The sequence below is a fragment of the Sander lucioperca genome, chromosome 9, assembly GCF_008315115.2.
Source record: "Sander lucioperca isolate FBNREF2018 chromosome 9, SLUC_FBN_1.2, whole genome shotgun sequence".
Lineage (NCBI taxonomy): Eukaryota > Metazoa > Chordata > Actinopteri > Perciformes > Percidae > Sander > Sander lucioperca.
In genome coordinates this window covers 4,142,016-4,158,984 of record NC_050181.1, presented here as the reverse complement: position 1 = coordinate 4,158,984, position 16,969 = coordinate 4,142,016, and the positions used below count along the sequence as shown (strand labels likewise).

The 16,969-nt window shown below is 38.5% G+C and overlaps 2 protein-coding genes across 3 annotated transcripts in view; one reads left to right on the top strand and one right to left on the bottom strand.

The window, feature by feature from the left end:
* The window catches only part of pigk (phosphatidylinositol glycan anchor biosynthesis, class K), a 30,429-nt gene extending 25,656 nt beyond the window's left edge, over positions 1 to 4,773 (top strand). The window contains exon 11 of the mRNA XM_031294415.2: positions 3,375 to 4,773. Within this exon, the coding sequence (XP_031150275.1) occupies positions 3,375 to 3,491 (117 nt within the window). The 3' untranslated portion in view covers positions 3,492 to 4,773. The remainder of the gene's footprint in view (positions 1 to 3,374) is intronic.
* A 2,148-nt stretch (positions 4,774 to 6,921) lies between these two features.
* st6galnac5a (ST6 (alpha-N-acetyl-neuraminyl-2,3-beta-galactosyl-1,3)-N-acetylgalactosaminide alpha-2,6-sialyltransferase 5a) overlaps positions 6,922 to 16,969 on the bottom strand; it is a 63,572-nt gene continuing 53,524 nt past the window's right edge. Inside the window, exons 5-6 of one of the 2 annotated variants that reach the window (XR_004898338.1) lie at positions 10,044 to 10,684; positions 6,922 to 7,431 (exon numbers count right to left, since the gene is read on the bottom strand). Coding sequence is in view for 1 of the 2 variants with exons in the window: in XM_036005335.1 (XP_035861228.1) it covers positions 10,426 to 10,684 (259 nt within the window). In the remaining variant the exon portion in view is untranslated. Of the gene's footprint in view, positions 7,432 to 8,509; positions 10,685 to 16,969 lie in introns of those variants that run through there. The other variant, XM_036005335.1, reaches the window with a different exon arrangement.

The window sequence follows — 16,969 nt, the reverse complement described above, 5'->3', positions numbered from 1 at the left end:
CCGCGCAAGGAGGTTGGTTGGGGTGGTGGATGGGTCAAACAACACAGGACTTTCACCCCGGAGACCAGGGATCGTGTCCCGCGTGTGGCGTTTCATTTCCCCGTTGTTCTTTTCCTAAACCCAACAGTCCCGTTGTTGTCGCGCGTCCCCCAGAGACCGCGGATCGTGGCCCGCGTGTGACATTTTCTTTCCCCGTTGTTGTTTCCCTAAACACAACCGTCCCGTTGTCGCACATCCCCCAGAGACCGTGGATCGTGTCCCGGCGTGACGTGTCCTTTCCCCGTTCTTCTTTTCCTAAACCTAACCTCCGTATAGATGCTTCCCATTGTGTGCTGACCACCACGAAAAAAACTACATAAACGTGTCCTTGTACACGAATCAATAGATTAAAAATAACGTGACCATTTCACGAACTGCCGTGAGACCGTGTTGATTGAATACATGATTTGGACCAGATTTGTGCTGTTTGAATTAATATGAACAGCTCAGTGGGACAGCTCCCTGTTGTCATAGCTCTGTGTCTGTTTGATTGTAAAACTTGGAAAATTTTATTGGGATTTAGGGAGTTCCAGCTAAACTACAACAGACGGGTCAAAATCAAACAGCGTTCGAAACCGAGTCTGTTTTACAGTGACTCATTTTAGTTTATTCATAGCAAAGTCGGCTAAAGTACTTTTGAACCAAGACGCTGGTAAAACCTCTTCTACTCCCGTGCTGTGTGATTGACTTTTTGGCTCACAGGCCTGTCGGCAGCAGGAGAGATGTTCCATGGTGCGCTCGGATTTTATTACTGAACTATTTTTATTTCTCTAACTATATGGAAATCTATTGTTTTGACATTAAAGCGTGAGCCTTGTAAGTAGACTAATGTAGGCTGTTATAGAAGTTGAGTGTAGGGCGCCCGCGGCTGCTCTGCAGAGGCAATAAATAATGTATTTCTGAGATAGTAGATGTGGTGTATTGGAAAAAAAGCGTTAGTATTGAGTATTTATAAATCTGTAGATGTAAAACAGCAGAAACCAAAAGCATAAGCCATAATATAATACCCACCGAGTTGATGCATTGGCCTGAAGTGTTCCCTTGTTATTATTAAGAGTTAACACTCTGCTAATCTGCTTTATTGACACTGTAAGTGTGGTTTAATCAGATTTGAAATTTCACATCTGAAATTACCAAAAATGTTCTAGCTTTGGCGGAAAGCATTGTGTTCATGTTGGCTTCCATCATTCATTGTAAGAAGTTGATTGTGAATTTTCTTTGACTGTCGAGACCAAAATGTGTCTTTCGTCTGAGATGTTTTCTGTAATTTCTCTCACAAAGGCGCCATTAGACAATGAAAACAACCCTTTATAGTTTGACCTTTATGTCTTTGCTGCTCACTGAAAGTCTGTTGAAGCACGGAATTCTTTCCACCACGTAACCTGCAGCTTGGTTTCTGTCGTACACTATCTACTGTAGATATAGTGTATGTAGTAGACGGTGCCTGCTGTGACAGATGGAGGATTGGTCCTAACAACGTGATTGAAGTGTCACAGCTCCTCTCTAAGCCTGAATTTAACTTCTTCCGACGTCTTTTTTCCTCTGATTCCATTTCATATGTAGTTATTGCCAGACATTGCTGGCCAATAAAAAATGAATATAAGCACAACATGTTAGGTCTTCACATCTGCCTTGTGAATGCAGCTTTAAATCAGAAGCTCTTTGCCTTAGATTCCCAGCCCTAACTCTGTCCAACACTGAGCTCAGGGCTCAAATGCCTCACTGTCTCTGCTTTAGCATTCTGGATGGCAGTGGAGATCTATTGATTTGACTTGATTGAGCTGTTAAATAAATTTGGAGTCAGACGTAATCCAATTTTACTGCTGTCCTCAGTCTTTCTACATTAGAAATTGCAACCGCAAATTAACCGAAATTAACTTTTCACCTCACTTACCAGGAACTGTTAAGCTACTAGGAAATTACAATAATTTTCACCAGCCAAAGTAGTTAATATTCATTATTCTAAGAAACATGTCATCATGCCTGTTGTAAACACTTTTTCATGAATAGAATCAGGTGCAGTGTGTTATTTAAGATTCACTGTATTATGCAGTGGGTCAAGTTCATTATCATACCCTCTCCACAAGCTAAAATAATGCTGCTTTGTGTAGCAGGAGCATTACAGTCATCCATTAGGAAGCCTGTTTGAGACAGAGCCATTGTTTTGCTTTGATTGGCTGATGATCAGCAGGAGGAGAGTTCAAGAAAAAGGAAAAACTGAATATGGCTGAGGTGTTCAAACGTTACAGTCTCAGCCAGTCTTGTAGATTTCAGGTGCCAAAGACACATTTTACTGGCATTTGGCACTTAGTGGGTGGTATTTCAGACGCTGCTCATGTTTAACACACTCTACAGTATGTGCCAGGGGGGCAAAATATTTTTGGAAGTTAACCACAAAAAGCAAGCATGCAAGAAACCGAACTATATTCTGTCTGTCCTTCACTCCGTTACAGTACCGAACACACATGCACACGCAAACTAGCACACACACACACAATATACGGCGCAATGTGTCTGAGAATATTAACTAATAATTATTAATGTTGATGCATAATGGATAATATTGGCTTACTATTCCTTATTTTAGTTTAGTTTTAATGCATATGTGCGTGCGTGCGCGTGCACTTCAGAAGGTGTAAATGTACACTAGGTACTGTAGTACTGCTCAGCCAAGTATTTATGCAGCAGCTTTAGTACTGTATGTTGTGTGTACAGTTTGTGTGCAGAGTTGGAGTGCGTGCTGTGTGTTCATCCTCTTTGCAAAGTCTCGGGGTTTTGGCTTTGGGGGATGCCTTTTCTGACTGGTGATTTCTTGACTGGATAATAGCAGCATGTATAGCGAGGGATAACAGAAATCTCTTAAGTGTGTCCTCACAGCCTATCTATAGCTTTGTCGCCAACGGAGGAGTTAGGAAGATTTTTTAGAGGTTAAATCTCATCTCTTCGCAGAATATTGCCACTGCATTAGCATATAAATGTGCTCCTTGTGAGATGCATGGTTAATACAGGGGAGATTTAAAAGTATAATCATACACAAAGTGATGATGTGGCAGTGAATGGGACAAACACAAGACAGGGGAGGTGTATTGATGAGCTTTACCACCCGCTCTTTGTGTGAACCTTTGTGTTTGTGTGTGTGAGTCAGCAGATAGTGTACATAAAGTGTGTGAAGAGATAAAGCGAGTGTATATGTGACTCTGCGCCTGCCTGCCTGTGTGAATGACAGAACAATCAGCGGTGGCCTCAACAGGAGAAATATACACACTACTGCTAACCTGCAATTTCCCCCCCTGCACCTCTCTTCTTTCCTCCCCTACCTCACCCCCTACCCTCAGAAACCAAAGCAGAAAGACTGGCATCCTCCTGATGGCTTCATCCTGGGCCTGTGGACTCTAATCCTCCTGGTGTTTTTCAAGACGTATGGCATCAAGCACCTCAAACACATCTTCTGAGGCCTCAGCGTTTACGCTGCTGGATTTTTTAGGACATGAAGCTGCAGATCAGGAGCGTTTACTGAAGGGATATTAGAGGAAAGGTGCGGTTGGTGACAGGCTTATTTTTGCGCCTTCTTGGCCAGGAACTGTGTGATGCAATTGGTGCCTTTTTTTTTTTTTTTTTTTTTTTGGATGATTGCTCTCTACTAATGAAATTATTTTAGATGTAACAAGGGAGAAGGGACAAATACTTGAAAGTCATGTATCAGATATGCAAAGCCTTGTCTCAACCACTGGCAGTATGGCCATTTTTAACTGTTTTATGATTTATTTTTGACAAAACATTGATGTTATTTATTTATTTTGTGTCAAAAGTTGTTTTGTCAAGGCATTCCATAATTGCGATTTAATGATTTGGTTAAAATGCACTTAATTGAGTCCGCAGATAAGAATTACATTTATTTTTGAGAGCGTGCTACTCTGCATATTTCAGCAGCAGCCTTTCTGTTTAAGTGCTACTCATAACGTCTGCTCGGTCAGAAAAAGGAGCGGGGTGATTGGCTGTGAGTGGGCTGTGAAGAGATTACTATTTAATGTCTCCCTTGTCCATATACATTACACCCCTTGACTGTCATATCATGCTTATGAAGGATAACAATCGCACCTAATCCCATCTCGCATGATGGACCCATCCACTTTCCCATTCACCAAATTGCCCTCCCCGTGGAAACATCCATTAGCTCCCCAGCCGTGTACTCCACTGATTGTATTCTGGGTGATGGACAGCTATTTCCCCGGCCATTTCACGTCTTGCGCTAAAGCAGCGATAAGTGACTGATAACCTAGTAAGCTCCCAAATGAATCTCCTCTGTGCTGGGACGTGTTTTCCCCCTCTCCTTTTCTCTGCATGTGTAACCACTCTGCATTGGGCTCATTGTTGGGGGGAGTGACTGACGCTATAAGCATATGGATCGAACCTGAGGTAGTTTATCTTTGCTCCTTGGCGCGAGGACCTACCCATCGGGTGCCCGCTGCCAACCTCCCTCGCGGCTGAAGTGGAAAATAGATGGAGTTGGAAATGAAACCATATGTATCAGAAGGCAGCTGCTGCGTCAGCCACCAAGTACCTTTTCTTATACATTATTTATGCAACGCTTATTTCTTCATCCTTTTTCCCATCCCTGTTTCTTATTTTCTGTAATCTCATTCCTCCTGGTCCCCTTTCAAAGAGAGCAAGCTCATTTTTTTTCCTTAATTGGAAAGATGTTGATACCCTGATTAAAGAAGAAACACAAATGAATCAAATGAATGTATTTGACTAATTTTTATTTATTTTTTCATTCCATAATTATTCTCATACTGTATAAAACACAATAACTGCTTTTACTGTTACAGACCTTTGAAGGTATGTCTGGCAGAGCTCATTCTAAGCTTATTTTATAAAACAAAGATCCTTGAAATTGATGCCGCTTGAGTTTACTTACACACCTGCTCTGTTGTTGCCTTACTGTAAATGTTTCAAACAATCCAGAGAGGCTTGTATTTCAAAAGACAGAGCAGCCATTGGATGGCCTCCATAAACGGTCAGTGTATACTAGGCAGGCAGCAGATACTACAATAAAAAAATTAAGCCAACCTATCTCAGATGGATTTGTTTGTTCTTAAGCCCACTTTAAAATTGACTCCATCTCCTCTGTGCCTCTGGTTCAGCACTCATAGATGGAATTGAATATACTCTGCCTTTCAGCATGGTGATGTACTCTCCCATCTCCTCTGTCACTATGGTTTCCCTATGCAGAGCAGCCATCTCCAAAGAGGCAGAAAGATTTAAGGCTGAAGAGTCAGGCAGGATGCTCTGAATATGTCACACAGGTTGTTCAAACGACAAACAGCGTTGGTATTCACCAGTGAGCGCACAGACATATGCTTGTCATCTTTAGAAGTGGAACAACATTAGCCCCATGTGGCAGTCTGCTAAATTTAATGATTTACGCACACACACACATGCTGTTTGTAGACGTTTGTGCCTGATGTGTTGTCCAGTATCCATGGAAACTCTGGATTTCCAACTGCTTGCCTGTCAGTGAGCCTTTGTAATGTCAATCATTCCTAAGAATGATGATAGTAATTTAAGCAGTCACAGATTTTCATTCTCATCTGCAACAATAGCTGTGGCATAAATTATGCTCAGTGGTTGCCTGATAGACAGAACTGTCAACTCGATACACTGTCAAGACTGTCAACTCTGTGAAATGGGCAGATTAAAAGGTCTGGACCGAGGCAAGCTCAGTGGCCCTAACTTATTTTTTTGAGTGCCTTTTCTTAAATTTTAAGAAAACTAAAATAAAGAAGAGTTAGAGAGGGTTGCATTTTAATGATGGTTGCTTAGACCGAAAGCTTTCTGTCTCTTGTCCAGATTGCATTCTTTGAATGTATTATTTATTTATGCAAAGTTGATTTTACACCAAGTATAAACCAAGAAAGCAAAGAAGAATCAACTGATACCAACATGTATTCTAATCATAGTAAATAATGGTTATGGTTAGATCCCATCATAATGGGCAACAGGCAATTTTAGAGAAGAATCAAATAATATTATTAAATAATAATAAATAATGGGCCAAAACCTGCTGGTTTTCCATCATACTTTGGCTTGTATGTCTGTGAAACAGGTGTTAAATTACATTCGATTGGTTAACCCTGCAGTACTTTGCAGCGCTGTGGAGATAGGTCTGGCAATGTAAGACTAACCCTGCAGAAACCATGTTTATAGACCAAACATTAAACAATTAAGCAAAAGAACTGCTAATTAAAATAATTGTTAGCTTCAGCCCTAGTATCGTGTAATTTTTATGTGTATTAAAAGAGGATAAAGAGAACAGCATTATTTTTTCAGCCCTGTTCATAGTTTTTGATATTATACTTTGCAATGAGAAATCAATCTAAATTTATATCAAGTACATTTTATTGACCTGGCTCAGCTGTCTAATAATTGAAGTGCTAATGACCCTCTGCTGAATACTTGTTTTCCCTTCATTGTCTTATAATGCTACCTTGATATGTGCTTTACTTTCAGTTTATGCCTCAGTTCTATTTTCAAATACAAAAAAAATGCTCCAACACTCAGTCATGATGACAGTCTGGGATCTATTTGGAGCTTTGGGGAGTAATGGCCTTGTAACACTGCCTGTCTTTCATTATTATTTCAGTGTGACACAGCTTGATGTCACAATCAGACAGGAAGAGAGAGAGATTGAAAAGTAAAAATGGCAGCTGCCGTCAGTGGAGGGTGAAGGTGAATCACTGGCCTCCCATCCTCCACAAATCCTCCATGTTTTATCTTCATGTCTGGGGGGGCTACAACACACACATACGGAGGTAGTATTCAAATTGTATTTCTAATATGTTTACCGTTATTGTTACATATAGAAATTGCTGAACGCAGGAGGACTGATAAAAGTATTTTATTAAGTGGAATGATACATTTCCATCCTGGGCAACAACAAAAAAATAGAGGCGGGTGAGCGAGGATTTCTTCTGTTGATTTCTTCCCATGGAGCCAGCATGAAAACTATTTTAGTTTAATTAACTTCTGTTTTCTGGCAGGCGGGTTAGCCAGCCACTCTGTACTCTGCAGCTGCTAACAAACAACAGAGATGTTTATGAAAAACAGTATGGATTGGATAATCACATCAAATAAATTATACATATAAAATATATACATGTAATTTAAAAGGCCAGGCAATCATACTTTATCAAGGCTAAGCTGTTACAGTTGTCAGGTGTTTCCTTTGGCATATCTGGCTCTCGAAAAAGGGGGGCATTTTCGAAGATTCTGAAATTATTCCAGACGCTTGACTTTTTCGACATCTTGCATGCTGATAGTTACAGCCGGGTCTCTCTCTCTTCGCCAACCCCACACACACACACACACACACACACACACACACACACACACCTGTCTGAGAATAACTAATTATTATAGCCTAATTAACATTAATGCATAAATGAAAAATGTGGGATTAGTATTCTTATTTCATGAGCTATTTGGGATTTTTGGGGTAATGCATATATGATGAGATGTTTTCTGTAATTTCTCTCACAAAGGCGCCATTAGACAATGAAAACAACCCTTTATAGTTTGACCTTTATGTCTTTGCTGCTCACTGAAAGTCTGTTGAAGCACGGAATTCTTTCCACCACGTAACCTGCAGCTTGGTTTCTGTCGTACACTATCTACTGTAGATATAGTGTATGTAGTAGACGGTGCCTGCTGTGACAGATGGAGGATTGGTCCTAACAACGTGATTGAAGTGTCACAGCTCCTCTCTAAGCCTGAATTTAACTTCCGACGTCTTTTTTCCTCTGATTCCATTTCATATGTGGTTATTGGCAGACATTGCTGGCCAATAAAAAATGAATATAAGCACAACATGTGTCTTCACATCTGCCTTGTGAATGCAGCTTTAAATCAGAAGCTCTTTGCCTTAGATTCCCAGCCCTAACTCTGTCCAACACTGAGCTCAGGGCTCAAACGCCTCACTGTCTCTGCTTTAGCATTCTGGATGGCAGTGGAGATCTATTGATTTGACTTGATTGAGCTGTTAAATAAATTTGGAGTCAGACGTAATCCAATTTTACTGCTGTCCTCAGTCTTTCTACAGTGGTGCTCATATGTTTATGAGCCCATGCTAAAGTTGACTAAAAAGAGGAATAAAAAAAATTGATCTTAATGCCTTAATTAAAAAAGTTTAGGAAAAATCCGACCTTTAAGGACACCAATTTTCTTTGTGAATGAATAATGTATCGTAAATAAATAAATGTTCTTCCTTAAAATACAGGGGGCATAAGTAAGTACACCCCTATGTTAAATTCCCATAGAGACAGGCAGATTTTAATTTTGAAAGGCCAGTTATTTCATGGATCCAGGATACTATGCATCCTGATAAAGTTCCCTTGGCCTTTGGAATTAAAGTAGCCCCACATCATCACATACCCTTCACCATACCTAGAGATTGGCATGGTTTTATTTCAGTTAGCCTAATAGCTGGTTTGATTTGCATTGAGAGATGATCTTATGGAAAGTACCCCATGCCAATCTCTAGGTATGGCTTCTTCATGAAGTGGACAATTCACATATTTCACTGGTTTTACCTTGTCAAATGTGAGAAATTGCTGCTTTTCTGTTCTATATAATGGCAACTGAATAACTTTAGGTTTTGGACTGTTATATATAAAACAAGCAATCTAAAAATGTCACCTTGGGCTCTGAGAACTTGTGATGTACATATTTCGCTATTATCTGACTTTTTATAGACCAAACAATCTAAAATGAAAATAGTCACAGCCCCAAACGACATACTGTGAGGTTAATTAGGCAAAAAACAAAAAATATTCAAGTGCTTATCACTTTACTAATACAGACCGTTGTGCACAGCCATTCACTGATAAGTCTCTCGAAAACAACTCATATATTAGTCTTTGCTACAGCACAAAGTCGGCAGCAGGACTCTCAGTACAGCAGCAGCACCCCTGCAGCTGTTTGTGATGTATGAAAAGTAATCACGTCTTCGTCGCCGAGGAAACGTGTTGTGAAACACGTCCTTGTGTGAGCACCTATGTATCTGACCAACATCATCCCTCCTCTCATTACTCACATTACAGAGATGAGGGTAAAATCAATAGGGACTTAGCACCAGGATGTATCATTAAGATAACCACATGTCTCATCACTTTCTCCAGACCAACACCTCATTCTTATTCATAGAGGAGGGAAGAGGGGAAAATAGAGGATCTCAAAGAGAGGAAGGGACAGTCTACAAGCAGCATATATACTCCATTAAATGAGAGGAGAGTGTACATAAAACACAATCCAGACCGAGAGAGGAAAAGACTGACAGATCACATACTCATCAGTTTAACAGAAAAACAGTGTAATTCTTCTACGAGGCGATTCGGGCAGCAGATATATACTGTATAGTAGGATGGATGGCGCTGCTGCATCCCTGCTTTCGATTTTAATCTCCCACTTGTCTTGTGTGACATGGCTGTGCATTTACATGGAAATCCAGCTTGTAGCTATATAAATCGCGCTATTAAGTGGTGACAGGAGCCAACAAAGCCTTTTGATACATACATACGGGCGCACACGCATTAGATAAAACCTCTCGGTTAATGTTACACACTTGTCACTCAGCCAGGAAGTGCTGCATTGCAAAGTTTGACTTGTGTGAGCTTACAATGCACATATCTGAAAGACAGTAAAAATGAAAGTCAGGGAAGTGATTCATATCTGCTTTTAAAAGGTGTTTGAGGCCTTTGTTGCACGAGACAGGGGTCTTAAGAAGCTCATCCAACTTGACCTCAAGACGAATATGAATCAATATGAAAAAACAGTGATGATTCACACTTCAAATAGCCAATACACTGTTAGATTACGGGCATTGTAATGGTAGTTTTCTTTCAGTGAACTGTAAGTGGTGAATCCTGCATAGATCCTTCATCCAGCAGAGGCTTTGCAGAGAGCCCAAACTCAATGTTTGTATCCTCTGTGATCCCTCAGGTAAAAACACACACACACACACACACACACACACACACAAAGAATCCACAGTAAGACACAGCATGCATGCATTGCGAGTGGAGTGTGTAATGATGTTGCCTCCTTGTATAAACTCACTTTACAAGTTGTACAAGGGATGTACAAAGTTTGATCTGGTTCACCTCGGTAAACAGAACACACTGCTGGAGAAGCAGTGGTGAAGCTGGAGAAATGCTCATAACAAATGCCCAGCAGGATCAACACGACTCACAGTTTATAGGTAACTATTTTTCTTGCCTACTACACGTTTTATTCTTCTGTTAGGAGTCCAGCAGTCCTTAGTGCAAATGTCCCCCATCCTCACTCTTTCTTAGATGAATCTCTAAAGCATTTTCTTCACCCCAACACAGGTCACGTCTTCTGGGGTACCAGGGGTGCCGCTGTGACCGTCCCCTCCAGCGTCTGGTTGGCTGGGAGAGGCGGAGGGCTCCAGTCCGGCTGGTAGAAGTGGATGTCAAAAGTCCGTGCCCATTTAGCGAAGACCCGCTTCTCTGTGATGAAGCGGTGGTGGCTTCCCCGCCGCCCACGCTCATGAGAAATGTACATGGCACACTCATCTGGACCACGTGGCTCGTAGTAGTGGTAAGGGACTGAGTGGTGCTGAGGCTCCCTGCAGTAGTAGTGAGAAAAGAGAGATGGTTGACATTTAAAAACGCTTTATGGGTGACTTAAGTTTCATGTGACACCACAGTGTTTTTTATTTCGTGGGGATGGAGGGGGACTGATCTGCATTCATTTGTCTTTGCATGGATTACACAACCAAATTTATTTAGCCCATTTAAATAACTTTTAAATCCCGCCTGCACCTCAACACTGAATAAAAAACAAATGAAGAAACAAAGTTTGAGCATGACTAATTAAAGTTCTAAAAATGGAGCCTCGGAATAGTTCAGGCAGACCCGACGGACGCCATTCTATAGTCACATGTTCCACACAGTACATCATCTAATCGTGTATGCTCTCTTTCACAATAAATGGTCCATATAAATAAATAGTAACACAAAAGAATACTGAGATGTGCATCCTCGTCCTCCTCGCCAGCCTCCTCCCTGTATTGGTATGCTTTTAATGTGTCAAAACAACCTACATTTTTTTATTTTACTCAATTTATGTCCTTGAATTTTGTTAATGTTGATTCAGTTAATCTTTTTCAGACCAGCAGATGCATCGCTCACACACTTTACCCTCATCTGTCTGTCAAAGGTAATACATACTGTCCCAGTCAAGATGTTCATGGAGTCATTTATCTTCATATATTAATTACCATACCATATTTTGGACTGTATTAAGTTTTTAATATTATCTTATATCTTATCTATTAGCAAAAACAAAATGAATCCAGCCATCAAGACGACAATATTGTATGTTCGCTTCTCTCATAATGCTTCAATAGCAAGTGATTAAAGAGTGTTAAGCCCAGCAAAGGATGTTTTTGTCTCATCTTTTGTTTCTTTCAAAATGCTTGTTCTGTTTACTTAGTCTATTCTTCAGAGACTTCAAATCATTTTTTCTCGAAGGTTTGGGAAACACTGAGCCTCCACCATGTTGTGCTGTTTTTTAAAATAACACTGACTGGCTCATATGGCAATATATTCTTTTTGTTTCTTTGTCCAAATGTCATGCACAAAACCTGATTTTGGTGAAACTGAAATTGCTCAGAATTCTAAAGTCCATGGCAAACTGTTGTTTTATCATTCCCTAGTCTCTCTGCACGGTGAAACAAAAAGCAAAAATGCCTATAAAAACACGCTTAAACTGGGAAAAGATACACATCACCACTGTTTTTTTTTTGTTTTTTTTTACTACGCTACTGCAGTGTTAACATTGTCCCATGTAATTACATGCTAACAGCAGTAAACAATGTCACCTTGGCTGCCAGTGTCGTTAAATTCTCCCCAATTCGGGTCACATTACTCCTGAAACATTTTTCTGTTAGTAATATTTGGTTTAAAAGCCTTTATTTTTGACTGTAGAATCACAGCTAAATCTGTACCTCAAGTTGTGCCGAAAGACGCATTCTTCATCCGTCATTTAAAGCAACACAAACAAAGATAAGGTATTTCAGTCATCGGAAGATTGGGTTTTAAGTTATTTTAAGATATCAGAAAGACTGCATTAGCCCTAGCCAAGCAGAGCTAAACACTGCTAAGCTAGTGCTACATCCACACCTCCTTATGAGTCCCCACTGCCCTGCAAAATAACATTGCTGTTCAGGAATGCCAATAAAGAAGATGTTCGTTGGATGTCTGAGGAATTAAAGAGGGCAGCGCACAGGGTACTTAAAAAAATCAACAACTTCACAATTTCAGTAAGTGAATAAAAAAGAAAGAGAAAAGAGGAGGGCATCGAAAAACGCTCACACTGTATTAAGATGTTTGGGTGTATTGGTTATTTATTCATGAATGCTTTGGCTTCATAAACGTCTACCCTTCATGTCCATAAAACATATTTGACGTGATGTTAGAGAAACATGTTTTTTGAATTCTCAGTTGGATCACATCCAGTAAAATCTACTGACTTCACTCGTTGTGACAACTAAAAGGGTTGTCAAATATCAGCTTAAGCCAACAATTTGCTCAAAGAAATAATGCTGCACTTCCCTCCTTATTATCATCAAGATTGAATTTGTGCCTAAATCCAAAATAAAAAATCAATCAGAACCAGGAACAAAGATATATCGAGCATTTTACAGTTTGTTCTTTTTTATTAAGAAATCTAATAAGATTTGTTCCTTGTCCAATAAAATCCCCCAATTAAAGCGTTGGATGAGACGGAAGAGACATGAGCTGTGATTTCAAACCAATAAACTCTGCTAATGAGAGGCTGGATGAGTTAGTTGCTATAAGAGCAAGACAGAGTCAGATCTGACAATGTATTCCATAGTTCTTTGCATTTATGCTGCTTGGAACCAGCATCATGGCCACGTGTTATAAACTGCTTAGTGAATATAGAGGGAAATAATATTTTATTCTGAGATGTATGGAAAGTGAACACTGCTAAAAACAAAATCCTTTTTTTCTATTTGTCAAATACTGTGATGGTACCTGCTCCTGGCTTCCGCCTCCCCACTTCTTCCCTTTGAACATTGTTCCAATAAAACCTTGTTTTGTGAAGCCTTGCATTTGGGTCCGTTCTGTCTCAGTCATAACAAATACTCTGTCGCCATGGCAGCTGTATAATTGTTTTGTGGCCAAGTACTTGCTGTATTCATCTGTTATTTTGGACATTTTGTCATTTGTTAATTTGGTGAATACTGTATTTCCGTAAGTTTTATTATCATTGTCAACCACAAAGTCCCTACTAATAATGAGGACATTTTGGGAAACTTTATTTAAGTTATAACTGCATCTCAAAATTTTACATAAATAACTATTAAATGCTGCTTAAATTGGTTAAGTAACATCTACTTCATGTAAAAAACTTGGTTCAAATCTTGAGTGTTTCTCTATAACATGTAATATTAGTTACTTATAAAGCAACCATTTAAGTTAAAAAAACATTTAGGTATTATTTATAAAGATTTTAACTTTGTTGATCAAATTTGATTTACAGTTTAACACTTTATAATAACCATCACTGATAAATGGTAAATTGATTGTTAATTAAACTTAAGTTAATTGTTATTTTACGGTTAAACAATTAAATTAAAAATGTTTATTGTTGCACAACGTTTTGTATATTAAAGTATTTGTTAATGATTACCAAATTATTTGTAAACCTTTAAGAAATCTTTAGAAAAAAAAACGCCAATAAACATTATTTGGATGGCTATAAAGTTGCAACTGATGATTATAATACCTTGTTAATGGTTAATAAACACTTTGTCTGTAACTGTGTCTGTATCTCCATACTGAATAATCCAGAACATGTCATAAAGGATGAACAATTCCTGTCTTATCTCAAATTCATACCACAAATAAAGTTTTTTTTTTTTGCTTAAAATTTGGGGAATACTTGTTTATCCTCTACAGCCCTCAGTAGGCGATAATCAACCCACTGGATTGGATGTTGTTTTTGACTCTGTCTGCAGAGGATGAATGAGTGGAAAAATGGGCTGTATGGTGTGACATACAAGACAAATATAACCAAACAAAAAAAGGTGGATGAAGCCAGGGGAAACAAAGGGAGAGGGTTTGATTGTCCATGGCTTAAGTAGTGTAGCAGGGAATTAGACCAAGTGATCGGAATCTCCCTTCAAAAGGGGGCTAAAGAGGGAAGAGGGTATATGCAGGAACCATAAGTTTATAGTATTACAAAAATGTCATAAAAAATCATAGTATAGTGTTAGACATATTTACATTGTATATTTTGTGTGTGCCTAAATAATGTGAGAGCTCTCTTCTCCTTTGAGAGTCTGTGCTCTGACGGGTGCCCTTTCCAGCCTATGGTTCCAGCGCATATTGGTTCTCCTGCCAATGATGCTTTCGCTGCAGATTGGCTGATTGGGAGGCTGGTATATTCCCAGATTCCCGAGTGGACGCAGAGGCTCGATGGTGGCAGCAGCTTGTTCCTCCTCGTCCTCTGAACTTTGTATTTAGACTGCTAGGTGCGCCCCGCCATCCTCCCCAACCACCAACCCCATATGTACATACTTATGCACACACAAATACATACTCACTCATGTTATGCATGCGTGTGCAACTGAAGTATATAAGTATGCGCAAGTGAGGTATCCATGTATGCGCAATTGAAGTATATATGTATATGCAAGTGAAGTATATGTATGCACAAGTGAACTATATATAAGAAAGTGAAGTATGTATGTATGTACAGTGTGTGCAAGTGAAGTATATATGTATGTTTAAGTGAAGTATATATTTATGAGAAAGCAAAGTATCCATGTATGCCCAAAGGAAACATATATGTGTGTGCAAGTGAAGTATGCATGTATGTGCAAGTGAAGTATATATATATATATATATATATATATATATATGCATGTACAGTATGTGCAAGTGATTAAGTACCATTATATATATGTACTGTATGTGCAAGTGAAGAATATATGTATGTGCAAGTGTTTAGTACCAGTATATATGTATTGTATGTGCAAGTGAAGTATTCAATACTGGCCTATGCGGCATCTCATACTGCTAGTGCTGTGAACATTGTGTGTAGAGTAAGCTTTGATTGGTAGCCTGTTGACAGCTGTGGCTTTCTTCAGTCCGGTGCTTGTCTTAGCTAGTTAACTTAGCTCCAACGTTAACTTGACTCCTAATGAACTATAAATACTTTGTGCATATAAAGAACACTTTATGTAGCTAATTAGCTAAGCTAATTGTATATACCATTTAATTTGTCTGTGAATACAGTATTTTATTTGGATGTGTAGCAAATAAATTGCTGTTTGCGTCCATTTCTCCACTTCCTTTCTATTGTTGTGCTTTGACACCCCTAGAATGGGGTATAAAGAGGATGCCATAAAAAAAAAAAAAAATCATAGTATAGTATGTCATAAAAAATTCTGTTTAGTAGGTCATAAAATTCATAGTATAGTATGCCAAAAAGTCATAAAAGTCTTTAGTACAGTATGCCAAAAAAGCTCATAGTACATGATGTTGAAAAAGTCTAGTATAGTATATAATAGTGTCGAAAAAAGTCATGAAAGCCTTAAAAAGTCATAAAAGGTCATAGTATAGTATGTCCAAAAAAGTCATAAAAAAGTGATAGTATAGTATGTCGAAAAAATTCATAAAAGGTTAGTATGTCGGTATAATATGTCATATAGTAGTATGTCATATAAGCCATAAAAAGTCAAAGAAGTCATAGTATAGCATGTTGAAAAAAAAGTCATACTATAGCATGTCAAAAAAAGTCATAGTATAATATGTCATGGTATAGTATGTCATTGTATAATATGTCGAAAAATTTCAAAAAGTCATAAAAAGTCATAATATAGTATGTCGAAAAAAGTCAAAAAAGTCATAGTATAGTCGAAAAAAGTCATAGTATAGTATTGTCAAAAATTGGGTCCATATCCATTGAAAAAGGTTTAACAAAGCCATAGTATAGTATGTTGAAAAAAAGTCATGAAAAGTCATTGTATAGTATGTCGAAAAAAGTCATAGTTTAGTATGTCTAAAAAAGTCATAGTATAGTAGGTCGAAAAAAGTCATAGTTTAGTATGTCTAAAAAAAGTCATAGTATAGTATGTCAGAAAAAAGTAGGGCTGTCAAACGATTACATTTTCTTAATCGTGATTAATGGTTGAATTTCTATAGTTAATCGCGATTAATCGCATGTTTTATCACATGATTAAAATTCTATTATTTTGCATTTCAGAACTGTTTTTAAGTACATATTAACAATGGAAAGCAATTCTTACCAGTGTATCTTGATTGGGAATCAAATGAATGCAAAGAAAATGACTTTATGAACTTGATTTTAAGATTTGTATTTGTTTATTATATATTTAATCTAGTCACACATTTGAATCTAGAGTCAATATTAGGGTTGGGTATTGTTTGGTTTGGATACCGGTGCTAAAGCGGTACTTTTAAAACAGTACCGGTGCCTTAACGGTGCCTGAACCGATACTTTTTAAGAAAGTTAAAAAAAAGAAGGGTACTAAACAGTTGGCGACATTAAAGAATGGCTTGTTTATTGCTAAGGCCATATCGTCAAAATTAAATGTTTAATAATAATGTAATCACTATAACAATAACTTATTTCACTAGTAAATAGCTGTTGAATGAAAAGGACATTTAACAACAAGCAATGTTTCTGTTGCCTGTAATGTCTGTTTCAGAGCATCAGAGAGAAGTGCAGGCATATCAGTGGCACCAGAATGAGGCACCGAAATCCGCGTTACTATTCCTGCAGCAGCAGGATGTGTTACGAGGAAGTACGGCGAAATAGTAGCCTGTTAGGCACGACGCAAGCCGAGTGAAGTGAA